We start from the raw sequence: 22,062 nt of genomic DNA, 5'->3' as shown, positions 1-22,062 counted from the left end.
TCTGATCAGATCACAGTGCGCCTTGGAGCCTTTATTAAAAAAAGCAAATTAGGGACCCCCCAGGACCACTTTAATAGCAAAGAGCATTGGAGTGGGGCCCCTAAATTCATACGTAGCTGTCATAAATCTTTACCTGTCATACTGTTACCCTGTCTGCTTCTCTTATTTGAAATCCAAATTTCATTACTATGGCATCACCGAAACATGAAAAACTTCACCATGTTATAATTTTCTGCCTACTTCTGACACGTGAACCAGATTTTCTCTGGAATGGGGAGGTCTAAGAAACTGAAAACGTGTGGGGAACTTTCTTCATCACTATGATATCATTGGAAAAACTATGCCCATTAAAACAAAATCGGGGTTCAGGTACTGGTAAAGCACAGTCATGTGTAACAGGGATGTGCGCTTTGATGGGCAGAGTTATTTATGTTGTTATAATGCCATGGTGATGAAAATTTGGGGGGTGTTAGCCACAAGTGGTCTTCACTTGCACTTTAATTTTTGTTCCCCTGCATCATTCTGTTTTAGAAAACTTAAGGATTAAGGTAGGGAGACAGACAGTTATGTGTAACAGGGCAGGGTGATTTGATGTGCAGAGATTTTTTATGTTTTAATGATGCCATGCTAATATATTTTTAGGGGGGTTTATACACATGTTCCCCACTTGCACCTACATTTTCAGTTTCCTACACCTCCCCATTCCAGAGAAATTGGGGTTCAAAAAACAGAAGCAGAAAGGGTAGCACAATTTCTACAGTTATAGTTTTGTGAAAGGTAGCTATACACTTAATGGCCCCCTCCAATGCTCCTTGCTATGGAAGTGGCCCCAGGGGTCCCTAATTTGCATTTTTAATTCTGGGCTCCTAGATGCACTTGCATTTGAAACAGCAACCTGAAAGTTAATTGTTCACAAGTTTTTAAACTCGTGACCCCCATATCTTAATTTTTAAAGGTTAGTGGTTACTAGTAGCTATGAGGGTCCCCTGAAACTTTCAAGTCATTACGACCACTGCTTTAGAAGATATGAAGGTTTGACAACAGCGAATTGTTGGGCTGCAGAATATGACAAGCAGATTTTAAACACACAGCTATCACAGGCTGCTGCATATGTCATTGCACACACACTCAGGTTAATAAATGTCATAATTTTTTTTATAAAATATGGGCAGTGAGGAGAGGGGGACACTGGCTGTCCTGCCCTCATCTTGCACGATGCTCTTAAAGAATCACAACATTTTACATTAAATAAGGGGTGAGTTTTTCATTTTTTTTTATTTTTGGGGGAGGGCCCCCCCTACCCTTCTGTCTTTACTGCCAGGGGGTAAAAACTGATTGGGAATCCACAGTCTCCTGGGATAATTGTGTCCCATATCCCAGATGCCTGTGGGCTGCTCCTTCTGCTCATGCCCGACACCAGGAATGCATGATCAGGGGCTTTCCTATATTGTAAAAAAAAGTGTTCAATCTCACATATGCGCATTGAGATCGGCACTTCATGTTTGGTTTTTTTTACATTTTTAGAGTGACACATCACCTGATCTTACACCTGTGCAGGGCTCGGGTGAAATGAGGAAGCACCTGAAAAAAAGAAAATGACAGCGCTGGACAGTACAGTGAGCATCTGAAAGTAGAAGGAAGCCGAGCCAGTCTGGAACATGCTCGGCTCATTTGTAGAAAAATAAAGTCATTTTCTTTTTCATGCAACTTTTGCGTTATCTTGATATAGCATAGGAGGCCACATATGAAGTTAGGGTGAATTCACACTGGCAGTATGGTTGCATTTGCTGCGTTTACCCCTCACTTTCCACTGCTGGTTGAAAAACTGCTAGGCCTGAAAAAGCCCAGAACCTCCCACCTTACAAGTCCCAGGTGCCTATCATTTGCCAGTAGTCACTCAGGAGTGGTAAATGGCACTGTTTTTTACTGCTAATGTAAACTAAACCTAACATGTTACACTAAATTGCTCACACAAAACATAAGAACACTAGGAAGTTAGATCCAAATACACAGCACTGGACAGTTGGGGGATAATACAAAAAAAATAGGACAAAGTTAGAAAGATGGGACAAAGTATAGGTAGAACACTGACACAATAATAGGGGTTACTGGATACCTATGGCATAAACAAGTAGGAGCACTAAATTTGAGGTCTCTTGCCCCACCCACTTTTTGACCACCTGGCTACCAGCTTCCCCTCACCAATTCAGAAAAAAAGCGGACGCGGGTGTTTGTGGCTTAAAGTAAAAAATAAATTATATTCAATGTTAAGTTACAGAAAATACAGAAATAAAATACACATTTCCCAACACTCATGTATATATATCATCAAAAACCTTGTTTGGTCAAAAGTAACCAGTAGTCTTTTTTCTGACACGTTTCACCAATTAGGCTAGGGGAAGTAGAAACATTTATATGGATTCTAAGTTGACCATGGTGGAATTTGAAACTGTTGTCATGTACTAGGAGTTGAACTCTAATTCAGAGATGTACTTTATATGAATTTTCCTTGACATATGTTATACATTCCTATGTTTACAATACTACAGAAGCAATTACGGCCAATAATTTTCCCAATTACCGTGTAAATACATTGTTGTAGAAGTAGTAGTGAGACTCAAGTGTGTAGATAACCAGGGCCAGAGACACTGAAAGGTTATTTTACTGCTGCAGCTTCCAAAACACTAGGTTGTATCATTAATCATAATTAGGTTCTGGGTAGATTGACACTTCAACACATGCAATGTAAAAATATTCTTAAAATATGTCTAATAAAAACTTAATTGACATAAAAGATAAAATATTAGAATGTAAACTGAGTATGTAATCTTGACAGAATTCAGCCATTTTACCCATAAACGCTTGAAGGTATCTTTGGTAGGGTAAAAAATCCTGTAAGCTCACAAAAAAGGAACAAATAAACTTTATAAAGCATGAATTTATAAACTCAATTGCCCAAACTCAAAAGATTATGTTAGACAATACCTTTCCTCCAATCAGGCACATGTCTTTAACCATGTGAGACTGCATCATTTCTGCCAGCAGCTGCTCATGGGTGCTAGTCCTAATAAATGTAGACAGCCTGGAACGAAAGCCCAATGGTCGAGTTCCTGAGGCCATCTGTGAAAAATAATATCATTTTTAAGCAGAGGGTAAATGAGTAGTTTCAACCAATGCTACATTGCAACAGCAAAGTAGAACCTTATTATGCTTTATAATTATGTTTCTTATCTTGGCTGCCAGAAGATACAATTTCTTAGTGGGCTTCCTTTTCCATTTGTTATATCAATACCCTTAAGCCACTCCAAAATATAGTGGTAAGAATTCAGGACCCTGCCCCGAAGACCTTATAATCTAGAAGTATTCTTTCCAAAATTACTAGGACTCCTCTCTTTATGGACTCATCCACTTTCTATTAGATTTACCCTTCTCTATAAACCTGCTGTTTTCGAGTTGTTGATGAATAAGGAAATCATCTATTTCACTCCCTATCTCCGTGTTTATAGAACTAACTCCTGCTAGTCAATCCCCTGGATGACCATAACATAACACAATTACAGCAGTTTTTAAGAAATGCGCTGATCTGCAGGAAAGCAAATAACTTGTCAGTGCTGGGGTATGAAACTAGAAAGATGTGACAGTATTTTTTTACAATTTTATTTTGTGTCTGCTACCAGAAAACCAATTAAAAGTGTGCCAGTCACAAAAATTATTTCATAGAAACATTTTTCTAATAGTTAACCAGTATTTTATATTACTACGAAAATAATGATTAAATTAGTTCAGGTTAATACCATCAGTATAATTTATTTATGAAATACACACCTGAAAATAGAAAAGACAGCTGACATACAAGTAGGTATGAGCCTTGCACAGATATCCAAAACACTGCTATATAATCACACATACTACTTGTGACTCATAAAAAAAAATTCAATTCAAAGATCAGTATGCTGTTCCTACATCTGTGAAAACTGCTTTAAAGTAAAATTGATATGTTTTGTTTTTTTTTTTTAGAAATGAGAAACGTCATTATTGCTAATATTTGAAAAACGTAATTTAAAAACGGAACTTACCTCTACTGAGGTGTCCTTATCACCAGAATTTATAGTGACTGCTGCTCGAGGGCTATGAGAATTGTGCACTGGTTCAACTTTCACAATTGTCAGAGGATTGAAGTGCTTTCCAGAGTCTGACAATTCAAATCTCTGAAAACATGGTAAGGTATTACCAAATGAAACAATGCACGGAAACACACTTTGCACAAAATACAAGTGATTATATTTATTATTAACTAGTATTTATATAGTGCCAACATATCACACAGCGCTTTACAAAGTTCATTGTCATATCACTAGCTGTCCCTCAAAGGGGCTCACAATATAATATCCCTATCATAGTCATTTGCCATTAACACATTCTAAGGACAATTTCAAGGTATGGTAATTTCAAATGTTTTTGGGATGTGGGACGAAATCCTAACTAAAAGCATTGTTATATATTTTAGTTTATGATCATTTTCTCCAAAAATATGTTTAATGTACACACAAATACGTAATTAAGTGTTTTTTTTTAACTTTTTGAACAATATAATTCGAAAGCCCTATATACTCATGAATCAATATTTTATCACCCATCAAAAAGCTCATTTTCATCATTCTAAACTTGCCATTTTAAGGGGTGATAACCTGTTTGGTAAACTTGAATTGGCTGTGCATTGAATTCTTAAATAAGGTCATAAGGACAAAAACAAATCAGTAAAATAACAGCAGCAGTAGTGGTAAAATATCACTACTTAGCTAGCTGCCTAAATAAAGGGCAGTACACGTTTGTGAACCATGATGGAGGTATCTGAAGGGATATTGAGATTTGTTAGTTTCTGAATTTGGATTTGCATGTGGGTTGTAATTTGTAAAAGAAACTATAAGCAAATATGGACACCAAAGAAATTCAAGATTCACAAATTGTATTATTATTTACAGCAGTGATTTTCAACCACTGTTCCGTGGCACACTAGTGTGCCGTGAGAGATCTTCAGGTGTACCGTGGGAAATTATCCAATTACCATTGTCGAGTGTCTGTGCTGTAGTGACTGGCAGAGTAATGTAATACTCTTCCATGTCAGTGGGTGGCAGTAGGTAGCTTAAGCGCCTTGTTTATTTTTAGAGACGAGAATTAGCTACAAAGTGTAATTTTGTAACACTTTTGATTTGTGGTGTGCCGCAGGATTTTTTTAATGTAAAAAATGTGCCGTGGCTCAAAAAAGGTTGAAAAACACTGATTTACAGACCATCTACATGTATGTATTCTAGTCATAAAAATAGAGCAAGTTTCATTTTCAATCTGCCTCATTTTTTTTTATTGATTTGCCCACTACTACTTAAGCCCCCTAGCATTTTAATTCTGTCCGTATTTCCAGGCAAAAAGTGCTACAGTTTTTTGCATGGAAATTTATTTTACATTGTAGTCCTATAATTCTTAGGCATAACTCACCAAAATATGTCCAATATTTAATAAATTTAATAATAAACTTTAAAAAAACAAAAAACAAAAATCTGTTGTACATTGTACATGTTATAAATGTAATATAACTGTACAGTAGCATAAATATTATATATATAATTATATATAAATGATATCAAGATTTCTTTGTATTGGACTCAATACAGCTATTTTGTATTGAATCCAATACAAAATTATTTGAAATTCAGGCCATTCCTCCCGCCCACACCGACGTCACCGTGAAACCCCGGAGAACATTTCTGCATTCGGCGGCTGGAGAACGGAGGGAGAAGACATGTTCCGAAGACCTGCAGGGACCAGCAGGACGCAGGGGGACAACAGTGGAACAAGGTAAGTGTTTTTCTTAATCTATTTAGGGACCCCGAGCATGATTTGGGATTATCGCTTTTTGCATGGAAAATCCACCCATGCAAGGGGGGGTTAGAGCGTACCTAAACTCAGAAATTTTACTTTACATAAAAGGGTAAACAACACTTTTATTTAAAGTAGAAATTTTGTGTGTTTTTTTAGTGCAACACCATTTTTTAAAAACAAAAAAAGGGGTGCAGCAAGGCCCCCTTTAGAATGGGAATGCAGAGCCTCCTGAGATACCTACGTCACGCATCCCAGAAGGCTCTAGGCTGCTCCTTCTGCGCATGCCCCAGTAACTCGGGGAAAAAAATTGCTGGTCTCACGCATGCGCACTTTGATCAAGTTTTTTCACAATCTACGTCACCCGTTTGTGCCCCTGCGCAGTGCGAGATCGGGTGACATAGGAAGTAGAACATGGAAAAAGAGAGAAGAAGATGTTGGCGCCCAGCGCTTTCTCTGCACCGGGCTGAAGACAGATACTGGGACGACGGGGGACCCGATAGAAGAAACCCCCAAATGCACAGACTGATCTGTTGGTTTGAAGGTAAGATTTTTTTGGTTTTGGGTTTACTTACGCTTTAATGTTTGACTTATTTTTACATTTTCTTTTCTTGAACATTAGCTTGGAATCATAATTAAGACTAGAAGCAAAGTTGCCAAAATACATATTTACCTTCAATGCATCTTCTACAGCAGTCCTGCCTTCTTTTCCCAATAGCACATTGTAGGGATACAACCTTTGAATCACTTTTTGGGTGGATTCCATGGGAAACGTATTCTTTAAATTGATGGAGACAAATACATTACTTCTTTACATGACAAGATGATCAAAAGCAAAATATACAATCTAAAACAGCTATTATTATTTTTTAAGCATTTCTCTATTACTTTATAGCATTGCCTTTTTAATCTTCATGTCATGTTGTACATTCAACGGAATTTACATTGAGCTATTTTAAACAAAATACTGTATATGTGGGTTGGGACACCATTTGGAGCACACCAATTTAAAAAAATTGCGCCAGTACTTGTTTTGTCAAAGAAGTACTATTTTGGCTGAGAATCTCTGAGTAAGAAAAATTGTGTTAACACCAAAAAAAGTGTGAATATTGACTTAAAAAAGTGACCCAATAATGTCAAAAACCTTGATTTTTACATACACATGCACACCCTCACATCACTAATTATACACACTTTAGCTGTCACTGCCTCTATAACAGGGCAGTATCACTTTGTAGATTCAAACTAAATAAAGCTCAATTAACACAATTCTTATAATTCAGAAAAAGAGAGTAAATTTGTTTGACAACTTCAGTCTTTCTTGAATCCAAGCTGACAATCACTTCTAATAATATTTTATAGCAGAAACTCCTCCATGTGGTTATTTACCAAACTCCCTAGGACCTTTCCAACTATGGAAGTTAAATTTACTGGTCTGTATTTAATTGAATCAGATCACAGCATGGTGCTATCCCAGAAAAAATGATCATTACCATCACAGAAAAGGATTGAGGTATTTATAGCAATTATTACACAATCAAATGCTGCTCTGTAATGTTTTAACAAGGAATGTGTTCCTGTAAATATTTACAAATGTATTTTAGGCCTAACACTTGCTCTTTATGTAATCCACGATGTTAATATTTGCTATAAAAACAATCCTAACTGCTATCCAATCTGCATAGCTGCTCAACGTCAGATTTAGCAGAAGTAAGCTATTCTGATTAAAGAAGTCAAAAACATTAGCAAACACAAAATTTCTGTGTGTAATATGGTCTATGAACTGTCTGTCTCAAAGTGGAAAAATGTTACTCCAGTCTAAACATTACATGGATATAATCAGTCAATGTATTTGAATTAAATAATTTGCTGCTGCTTTTAGTTACATAAAAAGCACATATTTTCAATGTGTTCTTTATAATTTAGATTAGGAAACATTCCATATGGAAAGAGAAAAATAGGAAACTAAAGTTTTGGGCTAATCAAGTATATTGTAAATTGGGTGATGGAGGAAAATGTTATTCCTTACTCATTACTTAGCACTCCACTCCAAGCTAAACAATAACTTAAAAAGCAAAGGCATGTGTGGAAGGGTTTTTGTATGTTTTAAACAAGTTCTCCATCCTTTTAAAAGCCTATGGGAATGCAAAGCTAACCTGCAGAAGGTCAGATGCAGGCCAGAAGCAGGTCAACACTATGTCAAATGCATGTGTCAATAAATTTTGATGCCACTAGCACACTGACACAAACCAAGAGCCCATTGACACAGGACCTAAAGTTTCAAGAGGTTATGGAACATTATATATTCTAAATCTTCCACAGCCTGATAGCACCTAACATATTATAACCACAACCCTTTAAAAAAACATTTTAGAGTGAGACAGTGGCTTGTAGGGCAGGAACTTCAAACTGCCCTACTTGAATTGGGCTCTGAAGTCTAACCAGTGATGTTAAACATGAACACCTGTAACTTTAAAATAAAACTTTTTAATTCATTTAAATATGGTGGGATGCCTCAAGATTTAGGGTGATGATGCACTAAAACCGAAGAGGTGAAACCTATGAGAGCCCACTAATTCATGACAGCTGCATTCTATCAAGGAACCACTCTTCTTTAAAGGGATTTTTTCTCTAAACAAAATATAGACCTCAGCTTTAACCATATTGCACCGGTGCATTCTTTTACTTCTGCCTGCTAGCTTTTTAATGGTTACATAAGGGTATTCTTACATTTAGCAATAAAAAACCCTGTCTTTTTCAAGGCAAGAAATCACTGCACATTTTCATAAATGGAAAAGAGATTGTTCAGACAGATTGTGTTACAGAAGCAGCACTACATAATATGCCATTATACACAGTGCAACAATGTTATGTTTTTGTTGTAATAACACAGATATACACAAAAATACCAAACTGCAAACAGAACATCAATTTTTCGCCCAGGAAACACAGTGTGTGGTCAATATGGAGACCTAACTAATGATTTTTATTCTTTATAAATGTAAGACCGGGATTATTTAAAGCTGATTCTAAAAGTATACCATTTTAGATGGCTTACCAAAATTCCAATGGCTGCTGTCAGATTATCTGCTGGGAAATCTGGAAGCCCAAGGCTGGCAGATTCTTGAGAGCAAAGAGTTGTAGCAAATGACAAAAGCTGGGAAATCCTTAAGATAAATGTGTGTGAGTTAATAAACACCAATAAATTGCCAGTAAAATACAAATTAGAACACATAATTTTGGTTACATAACTACTACTAGTACTACAGGGTACTACATTCTAGAAAGTATTTGTTACCTTGCTTTCTTGTATTTAAAAATACAAAAAAAACTGAAGGTATACATTACACTCAAAAAATAAATAAATAATAAAAAAAATTAATAGGAGGAATCAAGATGTGTCAAGATGTGATAAAAATCTGGTAAAACTGGTAATAAATACTACTTTGGAGCACTAAAAATTGTCAACAGACAGGTCTTCTGCATCTTTGGACACAACATAAAATCTAGCTGCTCTATTTAAACTGAAAGACTTAAACTGAAAGTAACACTAAATAGCAAGAAGGCATATAACATTTAATTAGTATTGAAGGATACATTATGTTGAAGAAATATGTAAGAGAGATGACTCCAGAAACAAAGGCAACTGTATCAGACACACAGATCTGAAAATGTATGTACCTGTAATATTATGGCACCATCTGAAAACTTTAATACAATACTAGACTTTAAAATCACAGTACAGTGATAATTTTAATGAGGACAGAACACAACCTAATATTACTACCTATCTCTTCAGCATTGTTTTTTAGATAAAGAAGTTTATGTGGATGCAGGAACTCTAGTTTTAGTGCACGGAGGTAACACAAAGACATATCTGCAAAATGTGAATGATTATTAGCTGGTTCCTTACAATAATGTGTGAAAGAAGAAATTAAAGTTTGACCATTAATCTGTATGAATTGTTTAATTATTACTGGTAATACAAAGGTATTGAATTCTAAGATTATCTGTTTGATTTATGTACTTTACTTCTGTTTGTACTGTGGTTTTGTACAAGTAGTCTTCGGAGCTTGGTAGTGATTTCATTAACTAAAAAAATAGCCCAATACCAATAGCTATACCTGCACATGTTATACAATTGTTGCAGTGCAAAATGCTGGAGTTTATATGGGGTGCCAGGCGCCTGCAAGTTCCTGGGTACACTCTCTTCCGGCTGTGGAGCATGGGGAGCCTTTCTGCACCGCACCTGAGTTCGTATTATAATGCTGCACAAGTAACACCTCTCCCAGCATACTTTGCTCAGGAGCAATGCCCCCAATAGGTATTGATAGAAGCTTGGAGTGTCGGTGGAAGCACTATTGTGGTTCCCGGGCTCTCAGCGTCGCCACATATCTAATCCTATTTTGCGGGACACGCTGAGAGTTTGAGATTCTATAAAAAGATTGGTGGACTGGCCTCCCAACACACTCCGGTGGTCTCTATAATAGGGAATCCAATGTTCCTTCCGGGTCTGGAAGAACCAAAATGTTTTACCTGGTGGGTGGAGAAAGACCTCTATAGGCTTTAACACTTTATGAATCCATTTGGGATACTTCCTTTTAATGTGTTTCCTGATAATCATGAAGCTCCACCATAAGAGCTTTTTCATTATCTCCAAATCAAACACTTTGTTCAGACTAGACTTGGGAGATCCACCAGATCATTTAATATGACCTGGTTCGAAAAGCTGTGTGTACAGGATCCATATGCGAAAGGGATTCTGTCGACCACATATGGTGATCTGGTACAGAGCATTACAATCACACCCTCTTATGTGTCTCGTTGGGAAGCCAACTTGGGTATATCGCTAGCCCACTGTAGCATTATTGCGTCAGCGGTGGAAGCCAATTACAAATTGATGTTGTAGTGGTACATGGTGCCATCTCGATTGTTCAAGTTTAAACCTGCTTGCTTGGGTGATTGCTTTAGGGGCTGTAGAACAGTGGGAACTTATATATTATTAAAATATTACCATATTTGGTGGGATTGAACGAAGGTGAGGAGATTCTGTACACGGGTATACCAAATGGCCTAAATTATTGTGGGTCACTTGTTTCCTAAGCTTCCTGTGGAGGCTCTCTTGAATTTGAAACCATCAGTCTGTCCCCACGTTAGAGCAGGTTAAAAATAAAATGTTTTATAAAAAAGGTACTTAGTGAATGTGAAGATTAGAGCCTTACTAACAGATTCTGTACCTAAATTTCAGAAGATATGGTCACCATGGATCGAATATTATTTGCCTATGGGCTGGGATTGTTCATTGCTCTCTGTATAGCTATAGACATAATATAGACACATGACACCAGTAGATTATATTAGTTGACTGTAAGACCTGCTTGAATTTTGAAACCATCATCCTACTTCAAACATTTTACTATTGTATTTCTTTATCACTTGTAAGTTAAATAAAATCAATGAAAATGTATTGAAACAAAAATAAATAGCCCAAGAGCTACTGCTAAAAACAACATATAAGGGCTTTATTAGTTTTATTTCCCTAACAACTAGTGGAGTTACTGACTATGAACAACCATACATTTAAAAGATGTTGGCTCTAAATTATTCTAATGAGGAAGCTTCAGCTAGTAAGATACACTTATTTGAACATGATTTTTACTGTGTCTCAAATACATCTGTATTTCATTACCTTTCTGCAGGTACATTTGAACCAATGGAATACAGTATCTGAAGCTGATCCTGTTTGGGTTAAAATATAAAGAAAATCAATTAGTTCTCTCAAATAACAAACTCAAACAAATAGGGTAAGAATGATGATACTTTGCTTGAATCTTCACTATGGCAAATTACCTAAACACACAACCGTGTGCGCAAAAAAGAAAACCCAAAAAAAGCAATAGCAGAAAAAAATTAAAAGGGAGAAGGTGAATGTCTTCTAATAATGACAAAACATTCTTACTTCAGTTACTTTAATCAAAGGGGTCTATAGTTCTAAAGTCTATAAATATTTGTCATGATGACCTTTCAAAATAAACAATGTGATTAAAAAACATGACTGTCTGATAAGCTGTTAAAGATGACAATACAATATTTATGTATAAATTGGCTTTACCTTCCTAAACTTGAACTTCAGGGATGTATAAAAGACACAAATCAACGAAGTTCTGTATTTAATAATACATGATATTGTATCTGCTTCCTACAGTGCACTGTGGGAGATTGGGAGAGCAAGAAACAGAACTACAAACTAATTAAGTTGCTAGGTGGAGCAATGTGACATAGAGATGCATTTAAGTGATTATTTTGCTGCTTTTCCTTTTTCTGTTCAATCAAAGGCTAGGGAGAGAGAGATCCCGTAGGTGGTTACCTAACTGTAGTAAATATAAAATCCGGTCTCCTACGCTGTCAGACACGGCTGTGCTGTGTAATTCTTCAAACTTGACAGATAAAAATACAAACTCTTTGTAGGTAGCTAAAATACATGCCTTATATATTTAATCTGTGAGTTCAGCTTTACAACATCATGATGATGTAGTATTTTAAAGACTGTTTTGTCCAAATGCTAGAGTATTGGTATGGTGTGACAAATCTATACAAACCATTATTCAGACAACAATGCTTGGTCAGACAATTAAACCCAAGTGGTATCACTAGCTGGCAGTCAATGTGTTTGGCTCCCTGCATCTTTGATGTGACTATAACTATTAGCAACCTGGTCAAAGCATGTGTTGGATACACAAACAAATGCATATTTAAAAGCATTTGCAAATATTTAGCCACATTCATGCTCATTGCAATACAAATCAGATATCTACTTGCAAACCTTCATACAATGATGGCCTGAGGTCTACCTTTCCAGGGCATATAATTCAGTTATGAGCTGGCAAAATACTTGTTTTCGATTATTTAACAAATATATTAACACTGTAAATCATTTAAACATCTCTAAATCATTTAAGCAGAAAGAGTTTACACAGAAACAGACTGTGGAGGTACCGTAATATAAAAGTAACTGAAAAAATATTGAGCATTGAATAAAATTTGAGGCAACAACTGAAACCAAAAGCTGAATGAAAACTGTGCAATCATTTGAACCTCAGGGCATTATAAGGCAGCAATATAAACTTAACTTTCTAGGACTTTCTAACACATGTGGTGGATGGGCCTGCTTCCAAAGAGTGTGCCATGCGACATATCTCTTTGAAAGATGGATCGCCAATGTGGGGAAACTTTGAAAGGCAAAACTGAATACAATTAACAAATGTGTGATTCTGATTTGTAGTAATATCCAGTTTTTCAGCATTGGAGACAGCTCAATTTTACAGTGCATTTTACAGTGACAGACCACATGACATAGGGTGCAGTATCTGCTGCCAGCAGGTACAGGCTTTGGCTTGTAGAAGTGTGCCTAATCGTATATAAACTGCAACTTCCTAAAGTTAGTATTTCCACAGTGAATTACCAAGGCTCTGAACATTCTATAGTGGGATTTTCTGTAATCAGATACAATGTGACTGCTTATACCAATAAGTTCTTGCTTCTGCTTTTAGCTTTATTTTTTTTACCCAAAAGTTCTCTTTAAGGGCATACACGAGGGAGTGCTGAGAAGTTCCTGGCTTTTCCCAGAAAGAAGAGAGCCAGAGTTATGAAATAACACATTTATCAACATATCCCCCCCTCCCCCCCATTCAAATAAAAGTCCCTTGGTTGGGCCGCAAACCAGCTCTCGCAGCATCTTTGACATCAGAAATGTCCTCAAAACGTTGCCCCTTCAGATTCTTTAAATTCGAGAGCAGATAATAGCTGGAAGGGGCCTGGTCAGGTGAGTAGGGGGAATGATGGACCAATTGGAAATCCAAGGTGTTCAATCTGGCAGCCACAACGTTTGACGTGTGCGCAGGTGCATTGTCCTGCAAAAAAAATGGATCCCTTTGGTCAACCTTCCTCGGAATTTAGTTTTAATTGTCTCCTTCAGTTGGTTCAGGAGGTTAGCATAATACTGTCCGGTGATACTAGACCCCTGAGGTAGGTAGTCCACCAACAGGATACCGTCTTTGTCCCAGAAAAACAGACGCCATGACTTTTTTGGCTGATCTCTGGGTTCGGAACTTCTTCGGCCATGGGGACCCGCTGTGGCGCCATTCCTTTGAGTGTTCCTTGGTTTTAGGATCATAGATGTGGAGCCAGGTTTCATCCTCAGTCACTAACCTAGCCAAAAAGTCCTGTGCAGCTTCAAAATGGGTCAAAACGGCTTTGGATGCTTTAACTCGTTCCTTCTGATCTCTGTTCAAACATTTCGGCACCCAGTTCGCTGAAAGCTTGCGCATGTCTAGGATAGTGGTGATAACAAACCCAACACGCTCCCGTGAGAGGTCTAGGATCTTTTTTGTGGATATTCACCGGTCCTCAATAATCAGCTCTTGGACAGCATCACAGGTTGCGGTGTCCTTTGCTGACTTTCCCTGGAGAAACAAAAACTGCATGTCGGCCCGTAACTCCAACGACGTGAAACTTGCTCGTGCCTCTGCCATCACAGCTTCTCACTAAAAGAAAAAACTGTTTAAAGAATCGCAAAGACCTGATATTTGCACAGTTACATACTAAGATATTAGGCTGTCATATGCCCCCACACTCATTTTTCAATTTCATCTAGAAGGGGCAAAGCCAGGAACTTCTCAGCACCCCCTCGAATACTTGAGTACAGGGTAAAAACGAAATCTCGTTAGAACTGAACACATACAAAAACCTACAGTGTAAAAGCAAAAACAAAAATGATATCTTACCTTAAAAGGCAAATAATAAATATCTCTGGCTTGAAATCTAGAGCGCAGTGGGGGGTCAAGAGGGTTGCCAGTGTACTTTGGTACCGGTAACCCTAAGGCAATCACCCGGAAATCTTCACTAACACGAACAATTTTCCATGCATCCAGCTCATCTTTACTATGTTCCTGGAAATAAAAGAAATGAATTATCATTTGACATATCATAATGACACTAGTCTCAAAATATTGATTTTTGTTACAATGTTTACCACATCAAACTATGGAACAATAACTTTCTTGTCCTATTAGCTTTTAATTTGGTACAGAAACACCAGGCTAAATTGCCTTTAAATTAGGATGCCTTGGCTGCAATATTGGATCAGAATGAAACATGAATGTGCACATCTAGTTCATAAAGCATAAATGTCTTATGCAAAATTCCATCTCAAAACGATCAACTGCTGTAGCTGTGGAAAATGACTGAAAGAGAGGCAAGCAAAGTAGCGCTTGCAAGGATTGCCAGCTAGGGTTAATGGGCACACTTTAACGCACCAGCATGCATGGTTGTAGTTTAGCCTCCAATGAACAAGACCCCATCAACTCATCTTTATATTTTTAAAAAGGATACAAACTACAAAAGTCAAGAGCAAAGCTGCTTTTAAATACTTCAATGATTTATTTAATGATTGAAAAAGGGGTTTGGAAGAGTAAAGGGTATTTTTTGACAACAGTAACATCTTGTTCCTCACACATACCTTTTGGATTGGCTCTCCTATCTGAATTGGACACATCATCTGTTCAACTGCATCCTGCCTGTCATATACAGGTACAGTGCTTGTCTGGCATTTCTGGATCGAATGTTCTAAAAATAGTTCCAGTGAGCAATGTGTTTAAATTTCTTACTTTCCACATAATTTAAGTAGTTCTATGTTTCAATTGCATTAGACAACTATGCCCATTACAGCGGCACTAGTTTTAGCTAGCATTTCAGTGACAGGAAATGTTATTCACTGACCTACATCACAACTGACATCACAGCTGTTTTCTCATTCCTGAAAAAGTAGGTTCAGTTGCTGCAGGTCCCAAGATGCCATGACTTTTAAAAGCAGCAAATAAATTAATCCATTAGCAGCATTCTGCAAGTGTCGCTGGTCTAACAATTTACATTTAGCAACAGTTCACCACTTTTTTGCTGTTGTACAAAAGTAGCATAACAAAAGCTCAAGTTCAAACCAGCCCCCAAAGGGGTTGAACCCAGAAATACAAGAAAAAAGTAGAAAGAAGAAACATTTATACAATACACTGATAGCTGTGGACAAATTTGCTGGTACCCATGTAGCTCAATAAAAATATGCCTATGAAAGTAATCACATGAAAAGCACTTATCTTATGTATACCCGAATGCCTGTAACACGTCACTGAGAAAAGCACATACTGAAAGGGAAAAGTATTGTTTATTCTAGTGGAAGACAATGTTGGAAAAGGTGATGGTAGCCCAACATTCATCTTCTGCAATTGGCCTGCCAAATCTCATATACAATGTTGTTTCCTGCTCTGAATACAGAGAGAAAGGTACAGGAATTGAGAAGCAGTTGCAGTGGCAGGAAAAGAAGCAGGATGAAACAGCTGGTCTGTCCCCTGCCATCAGATGAGAATGGTCATTTCTTCTACCTCATCTAGGATGTTGGTGCTCTAAAACTTTTTTTTCTCTTCCACTTGTATGTTTTTTTGTTTTTTTTATGCTCTAAGCCCCGTGTAGGGTCATGAACCTTTTTTGGGTTTTACTACGTCTTCTTTTTCCAGCTTGGAATCAATCTCACAATAGACACCAGGACATGGCTTGGACAACCAGGGACATGGACAGGCATGCTTTTTGCCCCCTTGCCCAGTCTAACTGTTCGTCCTTCTTTCCTAGAAGAAATTAGGGGTTGGGGATAAATGCATTGAGTGCCTTTACATAAATGCATTGGTTGTTTTACATCCCCCATCATTGGCCCCAACACTGAAATTATTCTTAAGGCTGCTAGTTGTCAGTGGCTCCAGTGTGTCTTTGGGATGGGGAGAAGGGGGCAGTAGAAAAAGCCTTCTCAAGATGCAAATTAGCAGCTCTTTTCCTAGGTGGAACATAAAAAGAAGTTTGAAGGTTTTTTTAATATTTCAGTTGACCCATGCTGTTTTTTTTTTTTTTTTTTTTTTTTTACAGCAACTTTAGTTGTATTGGGATGGACAGCACTACATTTAGGAAATGGAAGGCATTATTTTAATTATGTTCTGATTTGGCACATTGCTAGCATTGACAATTGGCTCCGAAGAAAATACCAAATGTCTACTAGAGCTGGTCCGCCAGTAGACAGTGCATGCACAGCTGATACTACAAATCCCAGAATGCTCTGCTGGCACTTCAGTCAGGACCCACAAGCGCCCCCTCATCCGTTGACACTTATTAGTGACCTTCCTCAATTGTAGATATTTTTTAATAAATATCAAGGTTGGCACGCAACTTTGTCCACATTTTTCATTTTGGCCCACTGTGCATTTGAGTTTGACACCCCTGATTTAGACCATTATTAAAAGAATAACACTGATGTCATCACATCATCCATATTTTCAATCTCACAGAAGAGTAACTAGCAATAGAGAAAACAGAAAAAAAGGACCCTGAGCATCAAGTGACCAGTCTGAAGACAGATTATTTCAGATTATTTGTGCAATGCATGCAGCCTGTCATAGTTCTGTCATCAATATAAAATTTCTTGGTTGCCATAGTGCCTGTCCATTCCTATTTTGTATTAATTCTAACTACATGAATGGTATATATATTTTGATCCAGCAGGATTTCAATAATATTTATATAAATAAGCATTATAAACCCTAATTGTCAGACAAATACTCGGGCTATATCTGGATTCTATGGTAACAGGCAATGCAGTGGCAAAATGCAGATAAACAATCATTTTCTCTCTCATGTAACTCTTATAAATTAGTTTTTAAAAACATGCCAGTCTCCACTGATCCAGGAAAGAATGTGTTTCTATAATAAGCAATTCTTTGTGAATGATTTTACATCTAAAATGCCACAAAAATCAATAGTGTACAGTGCTGTGTATTATGTTGGAGCTATATAAAACTGTTTATAAATAATAATGTAAGTTGCATATGCTAAAGTCAGTCGATCTTCTGTGTTTTTCCAGGTATACACCAATACGTATAACAACCAAGGTACTTATTTTCACCTTAGAAACCAAAATCCTTTTTTCGATCACTAGTGCTTCCTGGGTTGCTACTTCTGCCCCCTGAAGCCTGCATTTTTCACTTCTGCCCAAAGTATCTCCTACCATATGTGTTAGAGTGTGAATTAAAATACATATGTGGTCAGGACAGATATTCAAATACATTGTTCATACTTTAGGGAGCTTTAAGCAAATTTCTTGGCTCATTGAGGAATGAAGCAGCATGGCAATTACTCCATGTGACAGCATTGGACCAACTAAAGGACATACAGGACATGTACTGATACTTTTAACCTTTCCCAACATCATCAAAAATGAGAATGAAAAAAAAGGTTTTAGATACTCTATTTAATACAGAAGCTCCTCCTTGCGTAGAATGGCAACTTTTTGTGTTTCTTAATAGGCACCTCATAAGCAGTGGAATTTTTAAATGCAAAAAGTCAATATCAATGATTGTAGTGGACAAATGTGGGTGTAAGAAATACCTTTTTACATTTGAATTTTTTATGACAAGTGGATCTGAGGGCCTAATGGAGGCCAACAACAGTAACGCCTTGCTGTTGCATTAAGGTAGTGCCAGCAGCAATATACTGACAACGGCATGACAGGTCTTTTTGTTGTATATATTTAATGTTTAATGTTATTATTAGTTATGATATACCAATGTTCATGATACTGTAATTCTTCATTGTTTTAATACATAACTAATTTCTATAAATGTTTGCTGTATTAAATGTATTGCTGTATTGCTGTTGTGAAAGGTATGTATAAAATGTTTGTATACTTTACTGATAAAATATATTAAACTATTTGTTAAAAAAAAAGACATTTTTTATGGTTATCAGATATTTTATCTTTTGCCTTGTGTGGAAACAATAGGAAGTAGGAGAAATCACTACAATGTAAAAAGAAACTCCCTAGAAGACTTCCTCACAAATAATGTTTATGTGACAGCTCAAAATTTGGTATTTTTCTCTAAAGCTGCGTACACATGTGCAATAAATTATTATTGGAAATGAACGACTAACGACCATTCGCCCGATAATCGTTAACAAAAAAAAGTGCACAACGATGCTGATGAACGAGGATTGATGATGGAAACGAACGACCGTCCCGGCGTATCTGATTTGGCGATGATCGTTCACTATCTATTGTATGTACGGTCGTTCAGTGATCGTGGATAGTTCTGCAGTACACTTTCTCCTTTACATGTAACTTCCTGCATTGTGCAAACGATCGTATATAGCGTGTGTGCATTATTGGTGGATTATTTTTGAACGATCGTATGGTTACAGCATGTACAGAATTGTGCACAATACGATCGTTCAAAATAATCGTGCATAATCGTTAGTTAGATCATAATCATTAGATCATAAACGATCGATAAACGATCGTCATAATCATTTTCTAGCGACAATTATTGCACGTGTGCACCTAGCTTTCCTTGTCCTAGAGACAATAATGACCAACGCAAATAAAAACAGTTTTCCCAGTAGGGACGGAGACTGAAAAAAGCCTAACAAAGGTTCTAACCACTTACAATTGCTTTATCTAAAACAAGTAAATAAAATTTTGCCTTTAAATACTCTTGAAAGAAATGCATTGCACATGAAGCCTAGGGAAGAGGTATGCTGCACCCTTTCCCCAAGTCAAGTAGGGTTATCTCTAAAATATATTAAGAATAACATTTTGCCCCTTTTGCTAAAATAAATTATGGTCATGACCTAATGATTTTCCATTAAGTATGCTAGTTTTCAAAAAATACATCACTCTGAATAAAAAGTTGCTCACTACTAATCAGTTTAACTTTGAAGCTAAGGACAATTCTCTTTTCACATCACAGCGATAATTGAAAAGTATTGTTTAACAAATAGGTGAAATGGTTTGCATAAGGCAACAAATAATAATCCCCAATGTAATCAAAAACAATTGTGTGTTAGAAAAACTGTTTACCATGAATAATAAAAAAACACCTTTCCAAGTTCCACAATGGCAAAAGCTACATAAATGTATCTTTAATTTAGTAGTAATTTAGCATCTTATTTTCTAATGTGGTATAAAATACGTAGTATATAAATATATAAAAAATATATATTTATATATTTTCCTCTTTAAACTGTTTTGTAGGTTACAAAAGACCTATATGTTTGTATTGATCATGTACATACATACACAGCATATAAACTAAATATCAAGTCACTTTTGACTATAAAATAGGTTAGGCAGATCTTCCCTATTAACTAATATACACTTACCTGAAGCAGTTTGTCATAACGTTCTGCAGACATAAGGAACCTCCCATCCTCCAGCTGCATCTCCCGATTCTCCAGCAAATTATTTAAAACTGGTAGGACATTTCGCTCAGCTTTTTCTAATCCCTCCAGCACCAGAATTCTTCCCTTTGTGGCCGCACGCACCGCACACTTTAGAGCAAATTAAACAAAATGAAATATTAAGCAATAGATAAAGTGTATTGAACACAGTTATTTATGTATTCATTAACCAATAACAAGTTACACAAGCTAAGAAACAATGAATCCAACTTTAAATGGATTGTAATCCCTGCTTTGTTGTAGAGTTGAACTGACTACTTAATTTTTCTGAACTGTCAAGTCCAATACCATGAAAAATGACAATTCCTTTTCAGAAAAAAGACTGTTTTAAAGGACTGTATGAGTGTAAGAAGAAAGGGAGTTAAATACAACCCATCACCAAGCAAAATAAATATGGTTTGTTTTTTTAAGTAGCTATTAAATAATAATTTGTTTTAATCCAAATAATCTTTGTTTGCATTTCTAAACCCCTGATTCAAAATAATTTATTTACATTACAGATGACGAGTAGAGGCATAGTGGTTTGATTGAGTTATGTACCACAAAGGTCAAAATGCAAATTAGGAGACTATCATAAGCAAATGCACAGTCTTGAGGATATTATATATATATATATATATATATATATATATATATATATATATATATATATATATTATATTTATGTATATATAATATATTATATTTTTTTGTATTATTTAATTCACAGCTACAGTTCACAACACACCTAAAGAAAAATAGACAGACAGCTAGGACAATGGAAAACTAAAAGGTCAATTGTCATTTAATGTCTGTATAATCAAACAGCATCCACAGAGATTACCTTTCAGTGAGTCACACTAAACACACTGAGGCTACACAGAACAAGATTTTCATCTAGCCAATTAGAAAATATTTACATAGCCATATCCCAATACACCTACATGCCATCTGTACATTCACAACTAATTTACCATGTTAAAATGGAAAGGGAAATTGTTTTCCACCGGGACTAATCAGGAAAAAGCACACTAAATGCCCTTAAAACCAACCGAAACTGAAAATATGTAAGCACCCTGACCTGGGATTAAAGAAATACAATTTGTCAGGTTGGTGTTCTGATTCTTCCACAATTTATACTTTCTGAATCACTGATCCAGAATGAGTATGCGGTCCAGGTGTTCAATTTGTACCACTGTTACCTGCATTTCTATTCTAAAAATCCCAAAATATGACACTATACAAAAACAAGAAAAGTCTATCAGCTCCTATGGGTTTTAATGGTCATGGGAACTTTAAGTGCATCCCTAGGCCACACATTTTCTTAAAGTTTTAGATTGAGTGAGGAAGTGTTAGAATTACCTATAGGATATTATGCATCCTTCACAATACACTGTGATGGGCACAAAATATGTTTTCTGAATGGAGAGGAATTTGCAGATTGGATTGAAGGGAGACTTGAAAGGACATAGTGGGGATTCTGTCCTGCAGAATATTAAACTTGGGTGTATGTGTTCAAGAATGATTGATGTGAATCCTCAAAGAGTATATGCTTATTTATTCTCATCGTTAACCATACAGGGTTAGACCTTGGCATTCAAATTGTAGCAGTGTAGCAACTGCTAACTGACATTGGGTAAAAATTGTCACCAAAACCTAGAATTTCATTACAAAGACCAAAAATTTATTTGAAATCACAAGGAAGATAAAATGTTTCAAAGTCGTGCAGGGCCCCTACACCAGGCAAGTCTCATGAAGGGATCCTGCGAGAATCTGAAACATTGGAACTACCCTGTTTCCCCTATAATAAGGCACTGTCTTATATTTTTTGAAATGCCAAAATATGCCCTAGGTCTTATTTTCAGGGGGATGTCTTATTTTTCC

At 36.5% G+C, this 22,062-nt stretch overlaps 1 protein-coding gene across 1 annotated transcript in view; it reads right to left on the bottom strand.

The window, feature by feature from the left end:
* Positions 1-22,062, bottom strand: part of VWA8 (von Willebrand factor A domain containing 8) — a 197,537-nt gene that overhangs the window by 143,362 nt on the left and 32,113 nt on the right. The window contains exons 6-12 of the mRNA XM_072410304.1: positions 20,122-20,289; positions 14,658-14,822; positions 11,564-11,613; positions 8,933-9,041; positions 6,548-6,652; positions 4,077-4,208; positions 2,986-3,120 (exon numbers count right to left, since the gene is read on the bottom strand). Of these exons, the coding sequence (XP_072266405.1) occupies positions 2,986-3,120; positions 4,077-4,208; positions 6,548-6,652; positions 8,933-9,041; positions 11,564-11,613; positions 14,658-14,822; positions 20,122-20,289 (864 nt within the window). The remainder of the gene's footprint in view (positions 1-2,985; positions 3,121-4,076; positions 4,209-6,547; positions 6,653-8,932; positions 9,042-11,563; positions 11,614-14,657; positions 14,823-20,121; positions 20,290-22,062) is intronic.

The sequence above is a fragment of the Pyxicephalus adspersus genome, chromosome 1 (genome assembly GCF_032062135.1).
Source record: "Pyxicephalus adspersus chromosome 1, UCB_Pads_2.0, whole genome shotgun sequence".
NCBI classification, from domain to species: domain Eukaryota; kingdom Metazoa; phylum Chordata; class Amphibia; order Anura; family Pyxicephalidae; genus Pyxicephalus; species Pyxicephalus adspersus.
The sequence above is the reverse complement of the archived record's forward strand: the minus strand, read 5'-3'. Positions and strand labels throughout refer to the sequence as shown.